This window comes from Marmota flaviventris, chromosome 7 (assembly GCF_047511675.1).
Source record: "Marmota flaviventris isolate mMarFla1 chromosome 7, mMarFla1.hap1, whole genome shotgun sequence".
NCBI classification, from domain to species: Eukaryota; Metazoa; Chordata; class Mammalia; order Rodentia; family Sciuridae; genus Marmota; species Marmota flaviventris.
Genome location: NC_092504.1, coordinates 126,458,798 through 126,484,676, shown reverse-complemented (window position 1 = coordinate 126,484,676; position 25,879 = coordinate 126,458,798). Strand labels below are relative to the sequence as shown.

The 25,879-nt window shown below is 36.2% G+C and overlaps 1 protein-coding gene across 4 annotated transcripts in view; it reads right to left on the bottom strand.

Moving 5' to 3' along the window:
* Inpp4b (inositol polyphosphate-4-phosphatase type II B) overlaps nt 1-25,879 on the bottom strand; it is a 372,392-nt gene that overhangs the window by 179,693 nt on the left and 166,820 nt on the right. For all 4 annotated transcript variants that reach the window (XM_071614653.1, XM_027926549.2, XM_071614654.1 and 1 more), the window contains 2 exons: nt 4,663-4,793; nt 4,214-4,318 (listed from right to left, as the gene is read on the bottom strand). In XM_071614653.1, coding sequence (XP_071470754.1) covers nt 4,214-4,318; nt 4,663-4,793 — 236 coding nt within the window. The remainder of the gene's footprint in view (nt 1-4,213; nt 4,319-4,662; nt 4,794-25,879) is intronic.

Genomic DNA, 25,879 nt, shown 5'->3' with positions numbered 1-25,879 from the left:
GAAGGATTCAACCACAGACTTGGGCCATACATAAGGAGTGGTAGAAATGTAACTCACACCCAGGCCTGCCGTGCTCCCAGATACATCGACTTTTTACTAATACCAAAAATGTCTTTTCACACTGGCCATTAGGAAAAGCATGTTGGTTGAGAGCTCTTAAGTGATTTAGTTTCTTTATTACTTGTTGATACTTTGAGTTTTGGTGATTTTTTTAAGACCATTCCATATTGTGATATTCAAACTATTGATAGTGACTAGTGTAGAGTTCCTAAATTCCTTGGCCAATCCAATTCATTTTATTTCAGTTCTTTCATTTTATATAATATGTTGTGGAAAAGACCTAGATTATAATTTTAGCTATTGATAAAGTTTATCAAATAAAATTATACATCAGAGTAACTATAACCATACTTCAGCTTGTACATAAACTGGTTGTGTATGTGTGACTCATATGTTCAAACTAAAAGACCAAACACTTACTTTTCTGATTATAAAGCTATAGAAGATTCTAAAATGGAACAGAGATTTTTATTTTAACTCTTTCTAAAACCACTTTACTGGGGCTGGGGTTTTGGTTCAGCAGTAGAGCATTCACCTAGCACATGCAAAGCCCTGGGTTCAATTCTCAGCACCACATAAAAATTAACAAATAAAATAAAGGTATTGTGTCCAAATACAACTAAAAATATAAATATTTAAAAACACTTTATTGAGGATTTATTGACATACAGAAACCTATACATACTTAATGTATGTAACTTGATGAGTTTGAAAATAAGTATCCACCTTTGAACCCACCACCATGGGTTGTGCCATAAAACTATTCATCAGCCCCAAAAGTTTCCTCCTACCCTCTTTATTATTTTTACATATTTCTGTATATGATAAGGACACTGTATAAAATCTACCTTCATATCAAAGTTTTAAATATATAATACAGTGTTCATTACTAGGGACACTGTACTGTACAGTAGACCTCTGGGGCCCATAAACCCTGTATCTCTAGAACTTTTTACCCTTCACTAATACTTCCTTATTTCCCCCTCTTCAAGTTCCCAGAAAACATGATTTTACTCTTTGCTTATGTTAATTCTGACCCTTATCTTTCTTATAAAAGCAGTCTGATGTGGTATTCATCCTTCAGAATCTGTTTTTTTTTTTCTCTTAGTTTCATGCCCCTAAGGTTCATCCAACTTGTTGGCAAATGGAAGGATTTCCTTCCTTTTTGAGGCTAAAAATATACCATTATTTATATGTGGTACAATTTCTTTCTCCATTTGTTCCCCAATGGACATTTAAGTGACTTCCATTCCTTGATCATTGAGAACAATGATGGTGCAGATCTCTCCTTGAGATCCCGAAAGCAATTTTTCAGAGATAAACCCAACAACAGAATTGCTCCATCATTTCATGTGGAAATTCTGTTTTTAATTTTTGGAGAAACCCCCGTACTTACCAAGTCTACACAAATTCACATTTCTACCAATAATGCACAAGGATTCACTCATTTTAACTTCTAAATTATAACCATTCTATTGTGGACAATGGTTACAAAACTGGTTGTCAGATGTGTTTTTAGATGCCTCGATGCATACGTGCTTGTATGTGAGTTAATAGACTTATCATGAAAGATGTGATTACCCAAAGTAACTTAAGGCCCCCTCAAAGATGGACACTATTAAAATATCCACAGCTGTGAAGAGTGATGTCTTGGATCAAGGTCTTAGACTGCCTCGGAGCTGTGGCTGAATGTCGCTTTGGGAACTTTCTGTGCAAAGGTGCACGATAAGATTGCCCAGAAGCTATGGTGATGCTCTGCCCAAGGAAGTTCTGTACAAGGGCATGGAATTATATCAGCTTTGAACTTGAACTCAGATACCAGGTGCCAGAGATACAGGATTTCTGAGCATAACAAGATAACCATAATAGCTTGCAAGTTCTGTGACCCTCAAGCCTGCCTGCTTTGCAGAAACTTTCCCACAGAAAACCTTTTGATGATAAAAACCTATGTAATAAATGTGCTGTGCTAGTTCTGGGTTACTGTTCCTCCATCAGAGGTAGGTCTCCCAACGGGTCCCACCTTTCTCTTTGTAAATGTTGGTGTGTCTTTCTTAATCCCCCATGGCCCCTTGCTGGTCTTTGTGATTCAGCTGTGCAGGTCATGGCATTTATTATTCAAAAAAGAGAAACTTTTGAGAAGGTAAGGGTAAGGCCGGGGAGGCACCATTAACAGTGATGCTAAGACACAAGACATAATACTCTGGGGCATTTGCTGGAAAACCAGAACAGTCAGTCATCCTAGAAATAAATACACAGAATGTTGATAGAGCAATATGTTCAAGGGTGGTATGAGAATAATTTTTAAATCATTGTCATTAAGGAATAGCAAGAGAATACGTAGAATGGTAACAAATATGATACCATATCAGTCACTCTGGATCATACTCAAGTATAATTATGAAGACACAGAGACAAACCCACATAAATACAGTCATCTCATCCTAGACATAGGTGCCAAAAATATACAATGGATAAAAGACAGCCTCTTCAACAAATGGTATTGGGAAATCCATATGTAGCAAAATGAAATTAAATCCCTCTCTCTCACCCTGCACAAACCTCAACTCAAAGTGGATCAGGGTCTTAGGCAAGAGACCAGAGACCCTGAGCCTAATGGAAAGAAAAATTAGGCCCGTATCTATATCATGTCAGCTTAAAAACTCACTTCCTTAACAGGACTCCTAAAACACAAGAAGTAAAATCAAGAATTAACAAATGGGATGGAATCAAACCAAACAGCTTCTTCACAGCAAAGGAAACAATCATCAATGTGAAGAGAGAGACTATAGAATGGGAGGAAATCTTTGCTACTTGCACCTCAGGTAGAGCATTAATCTCCAAGGTATATAAAGAACTCAAAAACCTTAACACTAAAAAACCAAATAACCCAATCAATAAATGGGCAAAAAAAAAAAAACTGAATAGACTCTTCCCAGAAGAAGAAATACAATAGGTCAACAAATATATGAAAACATGTTCAACATCTCTAGCAGTTAGAGAAATGCAAATTAAAACTACACTGAGATTCTATCTCACTCCTCTCAGAATGGCAAATATCAAGAATACAACTAACAATAAATATTGATGAGGATGTGGGGGAAAAGGTACATGCACACATTGCTGGTAGAACTAGAAATTAGTGCCACCGCTATGGAAAGCAGTATGGAGATTCCTCATAAAACTTGGAATGGAACCACCATTTGACCCAGTTATCCCACTCTACAGTTTATACTCAAAGGATTTAAAATCAGCATACTACAGTGACACAGCCACATCAATGTTTATAGAATCTCAATTCACAACAGCTAAACTGTGAAACTATCCTAGGTTTTGTAGCTGAATGAAGAAAATGTGGTATATATACACAATGGGATATTACTCAGTCATAAAGAAGAATGAAATTATGGCATTTGCTGGTAAATGGATGGAACTAAAGAATATCATGCTAAGTAAAATAAGCCAATCCCTAAAAACCAAAGGCCAAATGTTCAAATCTTCTTTCTGATATGTAGATGCAAACTCACAATAAGGTGGGGTGGATGAAGTAGGGTAGTTACTGTATATATGTATAGTATGTCAAAACACATTTTACTGTCATGTATAATTAATAATAACAAATAAAAACCTAATATTTCTCCTTGACAAACTGAGCACATCAAAATGCCACCTTCTACCTATTTAATCTTAGTAGCACCACACCCATTCCCATGGGACAAAGTGTTTCTGTGGGTGGTCACCATTAAGTCAGAGGGACTGACTGCCTGTTTGTCTACTTTTGCCCTTTGGTTTCTTAAAAGCACATGGAAAACAAATTTGGTTTTCTGTCTTCCATTCTTCCTTTCCTAGTTCAAGCAGTAGCACAACAGTTAGCTATTTTCTACCATAAATATTATTTTTCAAGAAGCTGATATTCTGTGCACTTTTATCTCTAATTCAACTCAGGTGCTACATTCACAAAGCGTTGCCCAGAAATACAGCAATAAACTTACTGCAGTCTCTTTTAGACTATTGAGTCATTACCGGCTGTAATAGTTGCATCTTCCTCTGTACATAACTCTTACGCTTTTGATTTGGGTCTACCAACAGTCCTGCTTTTTAAAGGAGGACACGCTGTAACATAATTTGCCATTTTTAAAATAATGATCCATCGTACCTTTCAAGTGAGGGCTGTGTACATGCATTCTTTGCAGGTGTAGATTCACTGGAACAAATTCTAATGTTTTCTCTCCTTTGCTGCTGCTTGATTTGAAAGAAGACCCTAGGAAGGGAAAAAATGGAACATTATTAGTACATAAATAAATAAAAAGGTTTTGTGTGTTGAAAAGACATATTGAATAGAAAAACTTGAGGAAGAAAAACATGTCCTGGGTTTACAAGTTTTCTTCTCAGAAATTCTATTTTTTGAAATAAATTATTCCACATATTCTTATGGTAATACTGTGGACAGAACAGTATGTGTTAAAGTGCTAATATATTAAGAAATAAGATTTTTAAAAAATCTATGGTGCTTTCATCTCCATAACAATAATGCCCACTATTGTTTTCCTTTGACACAGGTAGAATGCAAGTGAGTTTGAGTGAGTCGAGTTGCTGCTTTCATACCTGCGTCCTTGCTAAGCTCTGTCAGAATGTCTTGGTACATATTCACCATTTGATCACAGTGAGTAAGGACTTTTTTCCGGAGATTGTCCCAGTGTGGGGAGAGCTCCCCAAGCTCTTTCAGCTCCTGGTTTCTGTGTGGGGGGGAAACAGAAATTCTTTACTTTTATCTCAAATCTGCAGACACAGATCCCTTAACCAGGGCTGTCAAGCTAATAAGAAATTGCTTTAATACCCTTATCAGGAAAGTTCTATGAGGTTACTATTGGAATTTTTAAAAATTAATTTATACAAAGGAAAATATGTTTAGAGTAGGCTATGCGAACATTAAAAACATGTCAAAAGAGGGGGAAAAGGTTAAATTCCTTGATGAACTCCTCACAAAGATGGAAGTCTTACTATTGTAAATATGTGGAAAGAACATTCCATTAAAAAGCAAATACCCAAACCTCAATATAAATACAGCTAAGTTCTGGGCTTCAATTATCCAAAACCAAAGAACAAGAAAAAGGCTATTTGCCTAAGTCTGAAGGAAACATGAGACACACAGGTAAACCAGTTTAGATATAGTGTAGCTATAAAATTCAGAGCTTGAATAAGATAGAAATTATATTTCCAGGTATGAATTTTTTTGGCATTAGTTTCTCCCAAGAGGCCAATATCAAATCCGTATGCATATGTGTTGTATCTTCTAAATCAAAAGGAAGAGCTAATCATGCCATTTAGGTTTTAATTATTAACTTTTATCTAAATCTCTACCCTTTAGCCAAGTTAATTTAAATCATCAGAATACCTTTTTTAAATTATAGTGATAAATGATCTAATATGCTGCTTGGTTAGATCTTCTATTCATTTCTGTAACCTTTTACCAACAACATTTTCATGAGGCTAATTTAACCAGCAATAATGAACCTTCTTTGCTATTTTGGCTATGAAACATGCTAAATACCAAGCTAATAAATAAGAAAGATGTAGAATATTTAACATCCTCTTAAATGCAAGAATAATGGATGGTGTGCAAAAATGTGACTTGCTTTCAAATGTGGTACCTGCCTTGGCTGTGTTTTGATGGGTATGCGGTGTGGTATTGCTGCACCTTTCACCTGAGATCTTTATAAGCTTTGTGAACATTAATCTAATTCTCAACTTTCCCAAAATTAACATTTATGACACAACATGCATGGGACAAGAAATAATTAATCAATAGACAAGAACAGTAACAGGAGTTCGTGACCAATGGGGAGGCATAGGCAGGTTGAAATTTTGTGGCATCAACTTCTTAGCCCTCAATTGGCAGGATTTGTTTAAATTAAGGACAAACCAATGACAGCCCAAGCACATAATTCCAGTAGCTTGAGCCCTCCCACTGCAGAATAATCCCAGCAATGAGGTCAAAACTGAGACAGATAGCAAGTGGGATATATCAGTTTAATTGGTAAGGATTCAGGCTATGATTCCAATATATAGTGGTAATAGAAATATTAGCTAATTTTTCTTGTTTAATACTAATACATATGCTATGGGTTTGTAATTTATGTTGTCTAAATCCTAATGAGAAATAAGAAGTGAGGCATCATCAAGAGGAAGAGGTGGGTATGAAGCCATGACTTCACTGTGGAATACATACAACCTCCTTGCCCAAGAAGTTTGGCAAAATATAACCAGAAAAACTTAGCACTCTGTTGTGGAGTGACTTGAGATAAAAATGTGAGGTGTCCATGAGCAGTTGTTTTACATTTACTGAACACCTCCAACATGCCATGATTTATACAGAAAAATACACAGGCATGGTACTGAGAAGGGGCATATCCTGAAAGAGCCAACCAACCAACATATACCATCACTCTGCCTACAGAAAAGTTCAAATACAGAGCAGTTAAGAAGCTGTAAAACAGAATGCAGAAGAGTAAGAGGGCAGCCATTTTTTAAAAAAATTATATTAGTACATTAAAAAGAGATAAGGAGAGAAGATCAATGGATGCACCAAAATTAGTAGTCTTTTCGATCAGGAAGTCTAGGGCTATTTATTTTTAAGTATATTTGTCACTCAGTGAACAGGAACATCTGAGTTCAAAAATTTGGCTTTGTGTCTCAGTACACTTTTTCTTACAGGGTCTGAAATAAAGCATTTCAGGACCACAAGGAGGTTAAAACACACACACACACACACACACACACACACAGAAAAAGAAGAAAGCAAACATATTACTGATCTGGGCAGAACTTCATGAACAAACATGGCTGGTTATTTGGCCATGTGGAACAAACCAAGAGAAATCATATGGAACCTCTGCACCTTAGAAAATGTTCAATGGACAAAGAAATGTTTGTATGCCAGTTCCATACCACATTCTACATTCCATCAGTAAAGATGCATCCTAAAGGACATTAACTTCCCCCACTTCCAGTGGTATATTCTGTCTGTTATGGGTAGCCACTGGGAATGCAATATCCCAGTGGTGACAGAACTTTTCCTGGATCTGGTCTGGTAAGACAGAACTACTGAGGATCCTACCATGCCAAGCTGAGCCTGGTAGTTATCTTCCAGAAGGCAGATAAAGCTAGTGACCTGAAAAGATGAGGTGTTCATGGTGGCAATATATGAGGTTCACCATTAATCAATTGGCCAAAACCATCCAGACACATTTGGATTGAGCTAGTATATGGAAAAACACATACTGCATCTTTGTACATCTCAGATGCACTTGAGCCATTTTTTTATAACCCAATAGCATATGAAATAAGATTACTCATATATTATAAAGAACAATACTTCAAATTGATGGCCAGTTGCAATTCCCTAAAGACTCAAAGAGCGTTAGCAAATCAAGCTCTAATAGTCCATGCTCCAGCTGATCCTTGGCGACTTAAAGAATATTCATCATCCATCTCCTACCAAGTGCCCTACCAACACCTCAGCTGCTCTGAGTTACTGCCTGGTGAGGAAACTGTAGATCTTAATCCCGAGGGATCGAGCTCTCTGTTTCTTGGATCTTGCAGAGTTTCGGTTGCTGCAATTTCCTAATTTTTTTTCTGGGCATGGAGCAGCTATGAGCTCCAGACCTTTATCTCATTGCTCAGTCCTGTCTTTTTGCAGTCCTGTATTCTTATAGCCATGAATAATCTCTTTCCATCTTTGCTCCCCCATGGTTTGGAAGCACACGTAGTAATCAGGTCACATGAGGAAACAATCCCAGCTTCCACATAAGTGGGACTCTTATTGGGTCACCTGACAGACTTGCCTCCCCCAATCCACCTCTGCCACAAGAATCAGGATTCTAATTAGCAAAGTCTAAGACTATAGAGAAAGGAAGCACAGAAACAGCAAAGGGGGCATTGTGGTTGACTATAAAAAGGGCCCACTTAGCCCAGAATTGTAAATTTTAGCTGTGATAGATACAGCACCCTGTTTCAGCTGTTAGTTTAGCATATTACTTCATTCTAGAGTAATCCAATTCTCAGGGTATTTTTTTTTTTTTTTTTGCTTTTGCTTCCCCTCCCCACAATGTGGGTACTTTAATTAACTATTCATGATTAATATTATTCCACTCTTCTGTTAGGTGACAGAGCCTGCAGTGATTGTAAGCTCACTGTAGTGCATTCCTTGAAATAGCAGCAGGGTTTCCCTGGTAGGAACAACATTATAGGGGCACCATACCATTGGGTCAGGCATTCTATAAACTGTCAGATGTCAGCGCCAGCAGTGACACTGTGAGAGGAAAGGCAAACACAGACTATATGTCACCCACTTAGGAAAACGTGTTGTCCCTCTGAGGTAGTAGGGATCCATCAGCACTGCTTGCTAATTAAGTCACCAACAAACAGTTGTGTGGGTTCAGTAGTATCATGGATGAATGGTCAACTTAGTAGCTCATTGTCACGCTGGCATTTAAGAGTCCACAGTGATGATAGCTATATTTGCTTTGGAGAAGGAGGCCATATCTTTGGGTCCATGAATAGTTTCTACCACTGTCCCCAAGGTCATCTGGTTCAGGGTCTATTGCACATACCATGGGGTAGCTGAGAAAGTGGCTTGTATCTCCTGGACAAGGGATGCTATCTACCTGGTATTAGAGTTTCCTCAGAAGCATTTACTGTCTTATAGGCAAAAAGACTCTCCATGGTCACTCCTCTAGGCCCATCCACATAGCTCTTGCCCACACACATCATATCTAATTTGTCTAGACTTATCTCTTCCAGGTCCATGAGGCCATTAACTTAACCAGTGCTCCATATATATGTGTACCTCAAGCTACCCTTTTGTCCAAATAAAGGGAATGACAAGTAAACGGATGTGCCCACAGGACAGATTTCCTTCACTATTGATCATAAAATCCACCCAACATGTATCAGGCCAATTCATATCAGTTTCAATTCCTTCCTCCTCTATGGGGAAACCCCCTTGCAGGCATAAGGTATGTGTTGAGAAAGAACATCAATGCCAATAAGGCAGGTGACATGAGGCCCTGGGACACCTCTTCATGATATATGCTCATACCTTCTGGATCTGCTTGAGTCTAGTTCCAAATGCATCACTCACTTCTAACAATACATTGTTCCTATACCATACCATGGGTTCAAGTTCAATACCAGTTCACAGTGGACAGCTCTAGTGACAGCCACTTTGTGTCTCATCAGCACGAGTTCAGTTTCTGCTGGAGCCCTGTATCATATTAAGAGCTATTTTTTTAAAATGAAAAGTAACTCTCTGATGTAAGAAGCACTGGAACGTGCCGGGATCCTAGGGTCTATCCTGAAACTTTCCCATTTGTATTTCCCAAAGACTCCACAAGGCAGCATTGGGTTTTTACCACAGACACTTTCAGCCCCATGAGATCTCCTTGGATGACTTAGCCCAGGGCTTGCAATACAGTCTGTATCTTCTGCAATGTCTCTCTGGCATGGGCCCTACTTACACAGTCTGCTTTTACATCATAGTTTTATACACACCCACACACAGGATGATTAATAGCTGAATAAGCACAAAAAGTCTTAATGTCATGTGGTTCATAAATATAGTTCAGAGCACAATTACTTATATGCATAGATTAAAAAAGTCTTTTAAGTTATATTACTGATTTTCTCCACTATTTCTCATTCCAAAAACATATGCTAGAAGTGGGGCAACTATGCCAGTTTATACCTGTTATTCCACTGTATCAGGAATACCTTCTTTCATCCTCAAAATATCACATTAGATTATCCAAGTTATAGGATATCAGAATTAATAAAACCTGTCTGTTAAAATAAAAACAACCACAGTTACACAGAAGGTTACATTGGGAAGGAGGCTCAGAGAATAGTTTGAAACCTGTTGTATCACATATAGAGAAGCCCAGGGAAAACTGCTTGGTAGCCTTAGAGTCACAAGAGTCCACATGGGAACTGTGGTTCCCATGGCCATTCTTTCCTTATTTCGTATAATTCCCTACTGTAAAAACAAAGAAACACTCCCAGACACAATACAATAAAAACAAATTACAGACTGCTTAATGAAAAAAAATGTTGAATGAGTGGGATTTAGGATGTGGGCTCTTGACCTCAGGAACTAGTACTTGTAAACTTTCGAGTACTTTTCAAAGATAAACCAGATGTTACATTTTAGACATGAAATGTTCCCTAAACAGCTCATGAAGCAATGCAGGAACGTTCAGAGGTAGAATGATCAGCAGACCTAATTTGTCTCATGGATTAATAATTTGAATTCATTACTGAGTGGTAACTATACACAGATGGGGTATGGCCGGAAGATGTAGGTCACTGGGGGTATGTTCTTGAGGGTTAAGTTTTTTTCTCTGGACCCTCAATGGCTCTCTTTGCTTATTGGATTCCATGAGCTAAGCAGCTTTCTCTAGCACCCTAACTTTTCCTCCACCAAGTTGTTCTTATCAAGTATTTTGGTCACAGTAATAAAAAGATGACTGGAAAAATTTGAACAAAAGAGAAATTATACAATGGGATTTTTTACTTTTGAATAGTTGAGTAGGGCATGGAGGAGCGCAGGCCTGCCCACTTATATTACGTTCAAGTATTTGATGGTGCCCATCCTTAAGAGGACCCTGTGGTCTCATCTCTCCACTTTGTCTCATGGATATCAATGGTAATCTGATATTAAAGTTAAACTTCAATTATGACATATATTTACCAAGCCTTTGGAGTATGTGGCAAAGGAGATGAATTGTGTAAAGATATGTTTGATGTAGAGAGAAATATTTTTAAAAATACTCCTTCCCATCTATAAACATTCTCATTTTATTCACAGTAACAACAGCTCCCACTTTCAAAAGCTCTCTCCTTCAATTTTGACTTTGCAAAACTACCAGAAGATTCTCTGTGGAAAACCTACCACCCTGCTAAATACACACCATCTCATGCATTCATTCCTTTATTCTCACTAGAGATCTATCTAAAACACATCTTCTAGCCTGCCTCCAACTCCTCCTAATTCTCTAGGAGTCCAACAGGTAGAAAAAAGCAGTTGAGAAGAAAATATTTAATATTAAAATATTAATAAGCTTAGGCCTCTCAGACAGTAAACAGTTTTTTGTCACTTACTGCCATCTGTCCCATTTCCCTTTGCTACCTACAGAAGAAAAAGGGAAATGACACAAAACTAATCTCCAAAGAAGACAGATGATTTCTAAGGCCTACTCAAGAAATCTCCAGCTCCGTGGATCTTGGCATTCTAACTGCAATGTGTGACATTTTTGATTCTTGATGAAATATTCATATGGCTCTCTGGAAATAAGCTTAAGAAGTATCTTTTGTCTGTGTGGCTTCTTCTGTTTTTACCTTGCTTAAATATTTCAAAAACACATGCTTTTTCTTTTCAGTAAAAGACAAGTTCCTCAAGGTCATCTCAATCCTCTGAAAGGTCCATGAGATGGAACACCCTACTCATGCACAATAAACCACTGAAAAACATGATGAGAAAATAAGATTAAAATTCTTTAAAAACTCCATTAAAAAAAAAACAAAGAGAAATAATCGAACACAAAATTTATTGCAGAGGACTTGGAAGAAAATAACCAAACCTGCTTTAAATATTTTACCTATAAGGCGTAAAACATTGGCAAGAGTATTAAATTGATAAATGGTTTTTAAACTTTGTTCCTTCTATTCTGGGGCTAGAGAGCCAGGGGATGGTTCAATAAAGGCAGCCGCAGGCCCCAGGCCTCATTCCATACAACCATGTCTCCAACTATATCTCTTATATTTATATTGTACTTCTCTCTGTAAATGTGTTTGAGGAGAAAATAATGCTGAAATAAATATAGCAAGGTCTAAGACCAATAAGAGAAACAGGAAAATATTAGCTCCTATCTAAAGCCTTTGTAGTTTTAAATCCAGCACCAGGGGATGGGGAAGATTCCAACATGGGACAAATGTGTTCTGAACCTGTCATAGGCCGAGACTTTCCTTAGTCATCTCTTGTCCTACCACAGTCCCCATCCTTGAGATGTATTCAGTATGGGCTTGTTAAGTGAACGGATGAAAAGTACACTTGCAGTTTGTTGTTCTTAGATTTTCCTAAAATGTGGGATGATAAAACCATAATATAGACTAACCTCAAAGTAGAGGGCTAAGCTCTGCCCCAACTGCAATTCAGAAGTAACACCTTGTTGAACTGTCTAACCTTTTATGTTTCGGAATGAAAGGTTTAGATCAGGCAAGTTTTCCTTAGATATAAAGACTTGAACTGTTATCTTCACATGACATTTATTACCGTGATGATTAATTTTATGTGTCAGTGTAGCTGGGACAACCCAAATATTTGGTGGAATATTCTAGCTGTGTCTTGTGAGGGTGTTTTAAGAAGTGATTAGCATTTGAATTGGTGCCCCAGTAAAGCAGTTGGCCCTCCCTAATGCAGGAGGACCTCAGCCAAGCAGAAGAAGGCCTGAATTGAACAAAAAGGCTGATCTTTCCTCAACTCAGAGAATTCTCCTGCTTTACTGACTTTGAAATATAACTTTTGCTTTTTCCTGCCTTCAATTTCATTGGAATCATTGGCTCCTCTAAAGTCTCAGGCCTCCGGACTGAGACTGGAGCCCCTTCATCAGCTTCCCTGACTCTACAGCTGGCCAACTCACCCTGTGGATCTTGGGACTTGTCAGCTTCTATAGTTGCATAAACCAATTCCTTACAATCAACAGGGAGATACACACACACACTATTCTGTTTCTCTGGGGAATCGTGAGGAACACACCCTGCAAGGAATCTATCACACAGATTCCTCTCTTTACATAAGAATCCAGGGGTGGGAGGTATAGGCTGGAGGGAAACTTTGGGGATTCAGACTCTTCCATGGGCTTTTAATCCACATACCCATTTCACAAATGGGTCCTCTGAACTTAGACAAAGGACAAATGACGGTAGAGATGTTCAACTTGTCAAAAGGCCACAGACGAGAAATCTCTAGTTCTGAAGTCACAACTCTGTATGTGAATATGTATTTTATTAGATGGGTGAATCTAAAATGATAAACCCATCTGGAGTACATAAAATAAGAAATCTCTGAAATTAAGAAAAGTAATTATCCTAACAAAGAATAGCCAAGAACAACAGTTAGTTCCTTTATCAGAAATTAGTATTGTCCAAATAAAATAGTCTGGTAAAAATTTATATATCAAAGAATACAGCCGAAAGACAGACATTAAAATGTTATTTCAGATTGTTATTATTTAAGTAAATAGAAATATTTTTTACCAAAATGAGCTTTATAATACCATTTTGTAGAATAAAAATATCTCTACAATTTAAAAAGAGCCTTTTGGTAATTATCACATAGTAAAACTACATGTGGGTGTGCACGGGTGGAGAGTTTAATAGCCAAGCTGCTTTCATTCATTAAGCAAAATTAGACCTTAAATCAAATCCCAAAGAAGTCATAAAAATTTATCTGATAGGTAAAAAAAATGAAATACTAAATAGTCAGTGAGGAATAGACCACATAAATGGCTGGTGTGTGGCTTCAATTTCATAAAGTGGTTGGGCGACACCGTAAAACTGAGCAAAGTTCAACTGGATGTCAAGTTTCACAGTATGTTCAGCACACTATTCAAAATGTCTGTTCTTCAACCAATATGGGGATAAAAATTGCATCCATAAATTACAGGCTTATTTTTCAAAAAATTCATTTTTCTAAATGACAATGTAGTTAGTGCTGCGATCCATGAGCCACTATTTCAATGAAAAACGATGGAATATTTCTGAGTGGTCATTTGCTCTGATTTTCACTTGACATTAAAATAAGTGGGTATTGTACTGTTCACTCAATAAAGTTTCAATTTATATGCAAAGACTAAGAATTGGAACACAGTTATTACAGGATTTAGTTGTAATCACAGAATCTGTTTGTATCTGATAAACAGTCAGATTCTATAATTTAATTTTAGGTAACTGCATTAGAAAAAAATGAGGTAAATAAATAAGTATGCCTTATTACAGCCATAGAATCTATTTGTTATTCCTGATAAAGGTGAACTGGTGTTTATTTCTAAATAACATCCTGTTTACCATTGGTAGTTTGTATTAAAATTAAAAGACATGGACGACAAGTATGTTTTAATATTTCAAAGCTCAGCATTCCACTGTGTTAAAAGCAGTGGTACACTGCCTTTTGTGAGATTTGGCTCAAATCCACATATGTTAATTGCATGTCTTTCTGCTCCCAGGAGCCATGAGGATTACACACTGTACTTGAAATACCAGCAGAGCCAGAAAGGTAGTACTACCCTCTCACTGCTCCTGCCTACACTTTCAGAAATTGCAAACATCTCTGGATACCATCCCTTCAAACGCCCTGGTCCTAGGCTGAGGATGTCACCCTGTAGAGGGAGATAGGTGGATGTAATTCAGGAGGCTTCACTCAATGTTTTACATCACCCTTGGCTGGTTGGTGGACACTGTGACCCTTCTGATATTAGTCTTTATCTCTTCCTTCTGATAATCAGAGTTAACTTTGCATCAAATATATCTCTCCATCAAACCTCTCAATACCCAGAATTCACTGTTTCAGAGATCCACCAAACAAAATTTAAAATTTGGCATTATCTATTCCTCTAGGATGGCCTTCATTCTCCTGTGAATTTGGATTCCTTGCTTTACTCCAAAAGCATCTCCCTCTCAATCAATCAATCAAGCAATCTCTCTCTACTCTCTCTCTCTAGCTTCTCCCCTTGAGTGTGGATCTGCGTTCCTAAATAAATCTCCTTGATTCTTAAAAACAAAAAACACTAGAGTCACACCAGGCACATTTCAAGTACTCTGGAGCCACAAGGTTTACATAAGGAACAGTGCAAAGAAGAACATTTCCATCACCTGGTGAGTCTGAATGGACACAAATGAGAAGAACGTGACAGAGAATGAGGTGACTTGATGGATACCTCATTACTGGTCAGGGGTACTTGTACCCAGGTCTCAATGTAAATCCTATTCTCTGTAATTTTAATTCCTGGTGAGTATGCTTTCTCCTAAGGAAAACATCCTAGAACAGGACAAGATTTAACTCTCGCACCTGAGGGACTCATTTGAACATTAACTACCATCCAGCTCCACAGAGAACTGGTTCAAATAGTTTCTTGGGAGTGTGCACTTGATAGACGTCTTGGCTACACCCAGTGCGAGAAAGTCAACCAACACAGCAAAATATTATTTATTTTATTTTTATTTAACAGATATTTATGCAGTCTGTATTTTGTACCAGGTACTCTGCTAAGAGCTCGACAAACGAGAATTCATTTGATACTCGTAACAATCCATTGAAGAAGATAAATTATTATTATCCTCATTTTACAAATGAGGAAATGAAGGCCAGAGATGTTAAGTAACTCACCCATGGTCATCTACCTGCTGAGTACAAGAGCTGGTGCGAGGCCCAGGCAGTTTGGCTTTGGGGCCTGTACTGTTTGCTAGAGCTCTCAGAACAAAATACCACAGGACGAGTGGCTTAATCAATAGAAATATATTTTCACATAGTTCTGGAGCCTACAAATCCAGGATCAAGGTATCAGTGGTTTCTCCTGAGACCTCTATCCTTGGCTGAAGGTGACCCCCTCTCTTTGACCTAATAATGCTTTCCCTTTGTGTACGTGCACCCTTGGTTTTTCTCTGTGTACCTTATGTAGGTATCAGCCAGACTGAGGTATTAAACCAAAGGAGATTAAAATAAATTACAGACTCAGTTTTGTGTCTGAAACACTACAAATTTTATGTTGGGGTGAGAAATAATAGTGGCTTTTTAAAAAATATTTTTATTAGTTGTTGATAAAATTTTTAATTTACTTTATTTATTTTTTTATGTGGTACTGAGCATCAAACCCAGTGCCTTGTTTATGCTAGGCAAGCACTCTACCATTGCGCTACAATCCCAGCCCAACTGTAGCTTTGATATATGTTTTGTTTGCTGATTACATGATTCTTTACATGAATATTAAGGCTTTTTTTTCAAATTAACATTGTGTGTATCTACACACTGGTTGTGTTGTATCCATAGTTCATTTGAAATCTCACAACTACATGCATATATCACTTAGGCCCATTTTTACAGCTGAAGAAACTCAAAATTATAGCAATTAGATTGGTTAAACCTTGTCATAGAGCTGTTCAATGGGGTTGGTTGAGCCAAGTCTCAGACCAGGTGCTGCCCCCCCCCCCCCCCCCCACACACACACACACACACACACCACACAAAACAAATTCCTATAATCTATAATGCTAGACCCTTCTGATTGCTTATTAAATTAATACATAGTCTTGCAAGACAAATGATGCTATAACCTAAATAGTTTAAAAATCAGAAAACTGATAGATTCATTTTCTACAAATTTTAAATGTTTTCCAAGCAGCACATACATATTTTGAGCTCAATCTATAATGACTCCAATTCTGTGTTCTTATGTTTACAACACACTTTTCTATACTCAAGTCATTTGAAATAAAGAATCTTGGCACAATAGGAAAAAAAAAGTTTCTTTATGAGTTTTGCCTTGTTCTTTCCTGTGGGGATATCATAATACCCAAACAGTGATATAAAACCATATTTTTATTGCCAGCTTGAAGTTCCTAAGTGCTCTACAGGACATCTCATTAAATGGTACCAAGAATCCATAACGATGAACTTAATGGCATGCAGCATCTGCCCTCCATACTAGGACTTAGTATGGCAAAAGCACTTTACAAGATAAACAACGGACCGTGTGGCATCCTAACTGTGCTTCAACATTATATAAAGAAAAATGAACAGAAGAAATAACACTCATCAGGCATAAGCCGACAGGAGAGTTCTGATGGGATGTTTTCTAAAGCATCTTTTGTGAATTCTTGGGCTTCACTATTCTCAGAGAACAGGCAAGGGAGAGGAAAAGAGAGAGAGAAAGAAACACCAAGAAAAACAGAGAAAGAGACAGGACACTATGGAAACTTCTATTAGACTCAACAGTTTGAGGTTTACTTGATATGTATGAGATCTAAAGAGTGTGGCTGGCTCCCTATTGCTTTTCCCACTAACCAACATTTCTTTAAAATCATCAAAGATTTTCATTGTGTCTTTGTTTTAACCAAGTATGCAAATGTCAACAGACATCCCAAAACATCCATGTTTCAGCTGTGCAAAAGAAAACAAGGCATGTGACACAACAGGAGAATCAGGGAGACATAAGATCAGGCTTGCCTTGTAAAAAGAATAACTATGACTGGAAACATATCGACAAAAAGTAAATAAATTGATTTCAAAAAGTGAACTAATGCTCAATGGACAAGCTGGGTCACTATGTAAAAAATAATAGTGAAGAGGTTTTAGAAATAAAATTTGCCTGAATATACCTGGTTTTAATTTTAAAGTTAAAGACAGCCTTTTAACACTTTAAAAGATATTTTGAAGTGGTGTCATTTTGAAATAAAATGAACCATTTTTTAAGTGATAGTTGAAATACGCTTTAAGATAATGTGTTCAACCTGGCACTGGGGCACACGCCTGTAATCCCAGCAGCTCTGGAGGCTGAGGCAGGAAAATCTCAAATTCAAAGCCAGCATCAGGAATTTAGCAAGGCCCTAAGCAACTTAGGGAGACCTTGTCTCTAAATAAAATATAAAAAGGAGGACCTGGGGATATGACTCAGTTATTCACCCCTCAGTTCAATCCCCAGTATCAAAAAAAAAAAAGAAAGAAAAAAGATAATGTGCAATGTCAGAGAATTATCTTCCATCTCCCAAAATAGCTTTGTTGCTTACAAAATCAACTCAAGTATAGGAAATAAAATTTAAGTAAACATACGGAACATGTCTCTCTAACATACATACTGTGTGGCATCTATGATTTCAAAGCTGGGGTTCTAGGAGATCTTAGTGGCCATCTTTTTAAAATAATAAAAGTACATTATATATTCAAGAAGTAGACTTAGGATACAGATGCATATGTAAATGTATATGTTCATAGTTATAGAATATAGATTTAAAATATAGGATATTTGAAATATTTAGTAATGAACAAAATACATGTGATTGTCATTGATAGAAAATATTTTATCATCATGAGTCTAGTATTATGTATAGCATTTGCCAATTGAGATATCTAAAACAAAACATTCCTAAAGAGGCTCACAAAATCTTATATTTAAAATTTATATGTCTCAAATTCTCCTACAGTTTTCCATAATGAAAGTTTCATTCATATTTATAAATATGTTGTTCATAAGATTTTTTTCTGCATGATACATACAAATATACTCATCTGTTTTACATGAAATTTAAGAAAGTGTTTAAGTTCATTGTATGGGAAATATTCTTATCCTTTTAAACTCCCAATACCATAAGCTTGAAAATTTGTCCTCTTCCCCTTCCTTGAATTAATGATGAAATATGTGTAAAGAGATGAAAGAGAACAAAAGAAAAAAATGTTTAATTCTATTAGCTTCCTATTTATTCTCAGTGAATATTCCTATGTATTTAATTAAATTTTTTTTTGTACAATGAAAGGTTTGTAAAAACATGTATTGCATAGAAATGTAGATGTTTTGTTAAAGCCACTACTTCATAGCCACGGGAGTCTCTCCTAAATTATACATGTGCACATCATGTTTGAATACATTTGTATCCAGCATGAAGCTTGAGCTATACAGGTACCGTCATTCTGTATAATAACTAGCATACTTCAGCATAGGCTGAGCATAGCCAAATTTTGAAATCATACCAAATTTGGAGAAAATATTCAACATAAACAAAATATGTGGCAACATAAAAACAAACCGTAAAATTTTTATCAGTGGTAGTTTGGGGAGATCTATGTAACTTGTCTGCACCCAACCCAAGCTTAAAGGAACATAAAGCTTGACGCACTATAAACACAAGCAAACCTACTTATATTATTATCACACACACATAATACATATGACATTTATATGCAATTTTCAACACATTAGTCTCCTTTTCCTCCCATTAAATTACCCCATGAAAAACTAGTTCCCATTTCTGCCAGATTTTAGTTATAACCAATAGAAAAAGTAGTTTGCTTTTCAATACCAAATCCTATATGTATCATGAATATGGAATGGTTTATTGACGTTCTCAAAAAGAAAGTATTAAACTGAGAGCTTTATAAGCAGAAATTTGTTCCCTTCTCCCCTTTCCAACACATAATCCCAATATTGTTCTTAAAAGGTTAAATATCAAAGCTATCTCCCCAAAACTCCCAAGGTACGTCTGCATTTTTGAAATACTTTAAATCACATTTTGTGAGCCTGCAAATGAATCATGGATTTTAAGAAAATAGTAAGGTTGTAGGTAGGCAGAAAAGCTGTTAGTCGACTGCCACGCTATTGTAAGAAAGAAATGGGGGTGTTCTGAGTAGAGAAGGAAGGGTTTGGAAGAAACTGTGGAATGGGAATGATTAGAAACTGAATCTGGGAGCTGAATGCAGGAAAATGTAGTGAGACAGGACAAAAGGGCACACATTCTATACTTCTGCATTGAGCCTACACGTGGGCAGGGTGGTGTCATGTAAGGAGATAGGAACTAATTGAGGAAGAATGGTTTTGAAAGAAGACAGATGAGTTCAGCTTTAGGCATGTGGAGTAACCGCAAGTTGTAAATAGACATAGACAGCAGGTGGTGGAGGAGAGGTATCTGGAGCTTGGAAGATAAGTGGGAGTTAAAGGATTTGGAAACAATGGCATAGAGCCCACAATGGACTCCATGGGAGTAAATGTGACAAATCAGGAGCAGCATGTGGTGAGAGAGGCAATGCAGAACTAAGCAGGAGAGGAGCCCATGGAGGAGACACAGCAGGCGTGTCAGGTGACATTTGGCTCCTGCTGCCACAGGTGATGGCAGCCTTTCCCAGAAGCAGGTGGATGCTACAGAGAGGCCAGAAATGTAAGGCTAATGTCTGTTGGTTTTGTTGTGATGACAAAGCTATCTTTAAGAAAGATTTTATCATCTAAATCTTTTAGCCTTTGATAGATCAAGTAGCCAAAAAAAAAGATGGAAAAAACAGTAAGAGATTGAGAATACAATAATAATTTCAAGTTTGAAGAAGTTATTATAAATTTCTACATCTCAGATACAAAGCATAATTTATTTTAAAGTATTTATAAAATAACTGAGAAAAACTTTATAAGGAAAACAAGTAAGAAAACCACTAATTACTCAGAATGTTTAAACAAAACATGGGGGGGACAAAATGCTAATATCTTTAAAATGAAATACAATTTACAAAATAACAACTGGTCCAGAATGAAATAAAACTAGAATTAAAAACTTTCAAAAACACTAAAAATGGCAACACACATGGCAGGGTTTATGCACCTAAGATTCATCACAAATTCATAGTTTTTGATCATTTCATCATTTAAACAAACAACATGTGATACATATAAGAAGTCTATTTTTTTAAAAGAAAGTTGATGAAAACATTAGTATTTGATTGAGAAAATAAGAGTAGCATTAATAAGTCCATAGGAATTATTTTAAATTAATTCTTATAAAAATAAATAAAAATAAAAATCAAACATTAATTCTTTAAAGAAATATAAAACACTATGAAAAAAAAGACTATAAAAGTGTTTTTGAATGTAGAAGAGATGGCATGACAGGACCATACTCATGAATGTAAAAAACAAATACTCCAAAGATATCCATTTTTAGGGTAAATTTGTTTTAACTAATACTTTTTAATATTTTTGATTACTTTGATGATGACGGTGAAGACACATGGTTATTGGGCAAAAACCATAAGGAAGTAAAAAAGAAATGAAAATTGACTAAATTTTTAGAAATGTAATCAACTTACTACCTCATTTTATATTAAATAAATTCCTGATAATAAAATTCCAAAATGTAAAATAAAGAAACATGTTAAACTTTTATTGATACTGAACTGCTCTGAGACTAAAAACAAGTTTTCTATGAACAATGGGAAAAAACCCCACAAAATGTACATACAACTTCATAATACAAATAAGTATATAAGGTAAAACATAAAATTAGAAATAGTATTTTTAAAATGTTATAAAACATATACTAGTCATATAAATATCTCTTGCCAATCAAAAGGAAAAGATGAACATCTTAGTTCCACACAGTCCTGTTATGTGCATTTGTGCCAGTATCTATAATACACATATAGACAAATGTTCAACTACACAAGTAATTAAAAAAGTTTGAAAACTAGTAAGAGTTGAAGGTGTGCATATGTAGTTACAGAAGTGAAAATAGATGCAAACTTCTGAAGGCAACTAGGAAATATGAAACCAAAGCCACAAAACACACACATCTTGTTTCAGCAATTTTACTTCTAGTATTTAAGCCTAAAGGATAATAAAGATATATATGATTTTCTCATTAAAATTATTCATATTATATAATATATAAAAACATAAGCAACAATTTTTATGTACTTTATTAAGCTGTTCCATGACAGAACATCATGTAACTATGTGAAACATTTTAGAAAAGCACTTAGAAAGGTATAAAAATATTAATAACATACTGGAAAAAATGAGGTTATAAAATGATATGTGATAGAGTATAATTTTCAATAAAGCACATAGGCAAGGATACAGGACTTCATGACCCATAGCCTTAACAATGATTCAACGTGGTAGCTAAGCCATGCTGTGGAAATGATGGTGGAAAGCTCCTAGATGCATATTGACTGTGTCTGGTGTCTAGAAATCTAAAGGCTTCCACACATCCACAATGGTAGAATTGCTGCAAAGGTCAGTGTTTTGATGCAAGTATAAGACCACGACCAAAAAGCAAGGAAGGGTAACTACTTGAATATCAGATGCCCAGGAACCCCAATGGGATGCCGAGAAACCACCTGAAAGGAAGATGGAACCCATGCATCTCAGTGATTACCAATCATCCCATAGTAGAAACCAGTAGACAGCCAAAGGATATCACAAGGAATCAAGAATCCCTTTGTTCTTGATGCTATGTATATACTGTAAGCCCACCTAATTTACTTATATATTGTCTTAAGGTAGGGAAGGCGACAAGTGAAGTTCTAAAGGACTAGCAATTTTCCTAAAGAGAATCACCCAAATTTTTAAAATCAGGCCTGAATGGAGCTAAGTTTTGAGTAGACTTTGATATTTAGAATGAATGTAAGCTTTCAAACTATAGGAAGTGGAGCTATGGTTAATTGGCAAGTCTAAGTATTCTATGTTATTTTCAAGGGTTAGTGTATTAATGTTATATAGCTGTGAAATAAATTGCCATTCTAAATTCACCACCTAGGAACAATCAATGTGATTATGCAAGTATATTTCCTTCTGGCTTTTTGATGTATTAATCAAAATTAAGATGAAATATTTTAAGTGATTAGTAGCCTACATTTTCATTTCAGATGAAATAGAATCATGGATGGATTTATAATACAATTCAGATATGCAAGAAAATTAAGCTGATGCCAGTGTGTGATGGTCATGGAAGTACAAATTCCATTTACTACAATGAAGCTTACAAAGCTGATAGAGAATGTAAAATTAAAGACTCTATTTCTCCTTCTTGACAGGGAATTTAGAATGATTTTCCTTTTCCATATTTTCTGTATTTTTACTATATTTTTAAAAATATCTTTATTTACTTTTATGTGGTGCTGAGGATTGAACCCAGTGCCTCACACGTGCAAGGCAAGTGCTCTCCCACTGAGCCTCAGCCCCAGCCCTTTACTGTATTTTTATAATGGGAATGTATGATATTCAAAGTAAAAATTCAATATGTATTCTATATATTTGTAAACCATGGCTTCCAAAGCAAGAAATCAGAAAATTACTAGGCACGATATGAGCCTTTCTTCACAGCAGTAAACATAACTTGAGTGATGTCTAAGTTCCCTGATGGCAAATTTTTTTGGACCTAAATCATGATATAAAATTCAAAGCATGGTGTTTTGAAAGCACTTCACTGCTGATTCAAAAGCTGTTATGTATGTGAACATGAACTCAGAAGGTGCTAAGCTGAGGCCAATCAGAGGGAGTTTCCAAAGGATTTAAACTCTGCCATAGCCCCAAGAATCGGTCTACAAACAATTTCAAATTTAATAAAAGTAGTTCATGTGGAGTCCAAATGTCACATTAACTGTGAGACCAAGAGCGAGGGTGTTTTTGGGTGGCACCTGCAGGCAAGAACAGACACTGTGCCTGACTGATGTGAAAGTAGTTGCTGCACACTTCTGTCCCCTCCAGAACATTTACACTCAGTGTCAAGCTTGGCTGCAAAGGGCACCGTTCTCCTCATCAACCCCGTATGTGAGCACTACGTCAACAAGCCCACTGTACACACACGTGACCCCTGCAAACTAACCCACAAAAACACACTCTGTTGAATACACACCAACCTCCATGTGTGAAAGATAATACTGTGCTTTTATGTGATGAGGGAGATTTCATTCTTAATAAGTTAAAAAAATTATGAAACTACTAATATGCCTTGTCTTTAAGTCACTGTTTTGACTACGTAGACCTAAAATTCTCTTCCCTCTTTTCCTTAACGTCTATTTTCTTTCCCAATTAAAGCCATAATCAAATTTAAGGAAATATCTATCTGCGAATTTCTGAAACTACATCAATTAATTGCAGTCATTTTAATTTTCCATTTTTAAAGCCTTGGTAAATAAAATAAGGGCACTAAAGTAAGAAAATATTCAAATAAATACTTAAACACTTCTATAGAGAGATGGTAACACACCAACTCAGTACTGTTGACTTTTTGGCTATCAGCTAATTACATGAAAGGTCAAAGCTGGGATATAAAAGGAGATTTAAAGAGTTACAGCATCATGAAAGCACGTCTAGGATTTTCGTAATCCAGACTTTATAGATGGTAAGGACTGCCTTTGTTAGCAAATTCTTCATCATGGGAATTAAGAGGCAAATCCTGCTTTTCTAAGCAAAGTGTTGTTGAAAAATAGCATTCAAACGCTGCCTACACTTGCTTTGGGTTAAAATAGCAGATATCCATATGCCTTGCAAAGAGAAAAATATTTAATTCTGGCGCTCAAGGAAAAGTTTTCACTGACTGCTGATGTAGGTAGGGCATGACTGAGTTCATTCTGTATTCACTGAGTTTTCTCTTTTTTGAAAGTATACCTTTATTTGTAACTCTCAATCTATTATTATTTATCTATCAATCGATCGATCGATCTATCTCTACAGTTATTATACAAAACAAAATATGAAAAGGGCCAGGTGTGGTGGTGCACACCTGTAATCCCAGATGCTCAGAAGACTGAGGCAGGAGAAGCTCAAACCAGCCTCAGAAACTTAGCGAGTAAAAATAAAAAAAACATAAAAAATAAAAATACAGGCTGAGGATGTGGCTCCATGGTTAAGCACCCCTCAGTTCAATCTCTGGTACCAAAAAAAAAAAAAAAGACTTAGTGATAGTTTATATCTGCTACTAGTTAACTTAATATGCTTTAGTACCCTTCACCCAAAATGTAATGATTTACTCAATATTTATCTTAAAGATCCAAAAAATAGTTATAAGAAAACAGTTATATAGAAAATGCTATGCATCCCTAACAAAGAACCTAAGTAAAGTTACCCAGGCAATGATCTCTTTTGTTGTTTCCTGAAGAAAAACTTCAAAGCTTTTTTATTAATAATTCTCCAAGGGATGATTTCCAAGTGCTTTAATGAAGTGTTTTGTATTGTTTACAAGTCCTGAAAGAAAACAGCACTATGGCATCTCAGTCAGAGTCCATCTAACTGTGGGGCTGGGAGGGAAGACAAGCAGGGCCAGATTCTTTCTAGAATCTGAATAAAAGTAATGGGACAGCAGCTGAGAAAAGTATTTCAGAGAAGAGTTTTGTCCAGGCTGGGGATTCCACCTCACAAAGAAAACTGTTGTGTAAGTACTTTTGAAGGACTTTCTATTCTTACATTAGCAATTCATTTTCTTATATTTTGTTATTTATTAATTTTGTATCACAATTTATGTACTAATCTGGAATACTCCATAAACTGAATTTTTCATTTAGCTTACTAGATGACATATGTCCTCATGTAGGTTTTGCAAGAAAGCTTGTGGATGACATTTTCTGAGCTCCTGCATATTTAAGTATGTCATTTCCATTGCCTTCATTCATAAAAAATTCATAACCTGACCCTAAATAATAATGTGGGGTCACAGCCTTTTCCTCTCAGAAATCATTAGACATTATTCCATTGGCTTCTGCCATTTGGTTCTGCAGAGAAGTACAAGGTTAGTCCGATCTGGGCAGTAAAGGAAAAAAGGCACCCCTGTGGACACAGATACCCAGCCATTGCTTTCCTTTTGCACACACTACTCTCTCCTAAGAATATTTAAAATTATTTAGCAGTTTCCCGCTTCTGCACTGCACATCAAACATCTCTTTCATCCTTTTGAGCTTTTTTCACCTTTGTTTAACATTTAGGGAGAGTTTATCATATTTGTCTTCCACATTACTGAGATGATTTCTTAGTGTCAAATCTTCTCTGCTGGCTCTGTGGATTTAATTTGGCTGCTGCACTTTAAAATTTCATTACTTGCTCTATTATCACTTTCTTCTTGTCCTTTTCCCTATCAATGGTTCTTTTCCTGTGGGTTTCTGATTCTGTTTCATAATAATCATATCTTCTGACATTCTACTCAGATAGCTAGTCAACTTTTGTACTTTTTTTTATTTCCCTTTGAGTCTCGAGGGTGATTTCTTTTTTCTCCTCTTTCCTTTGTAATGTTCTTAAAGGTTCAG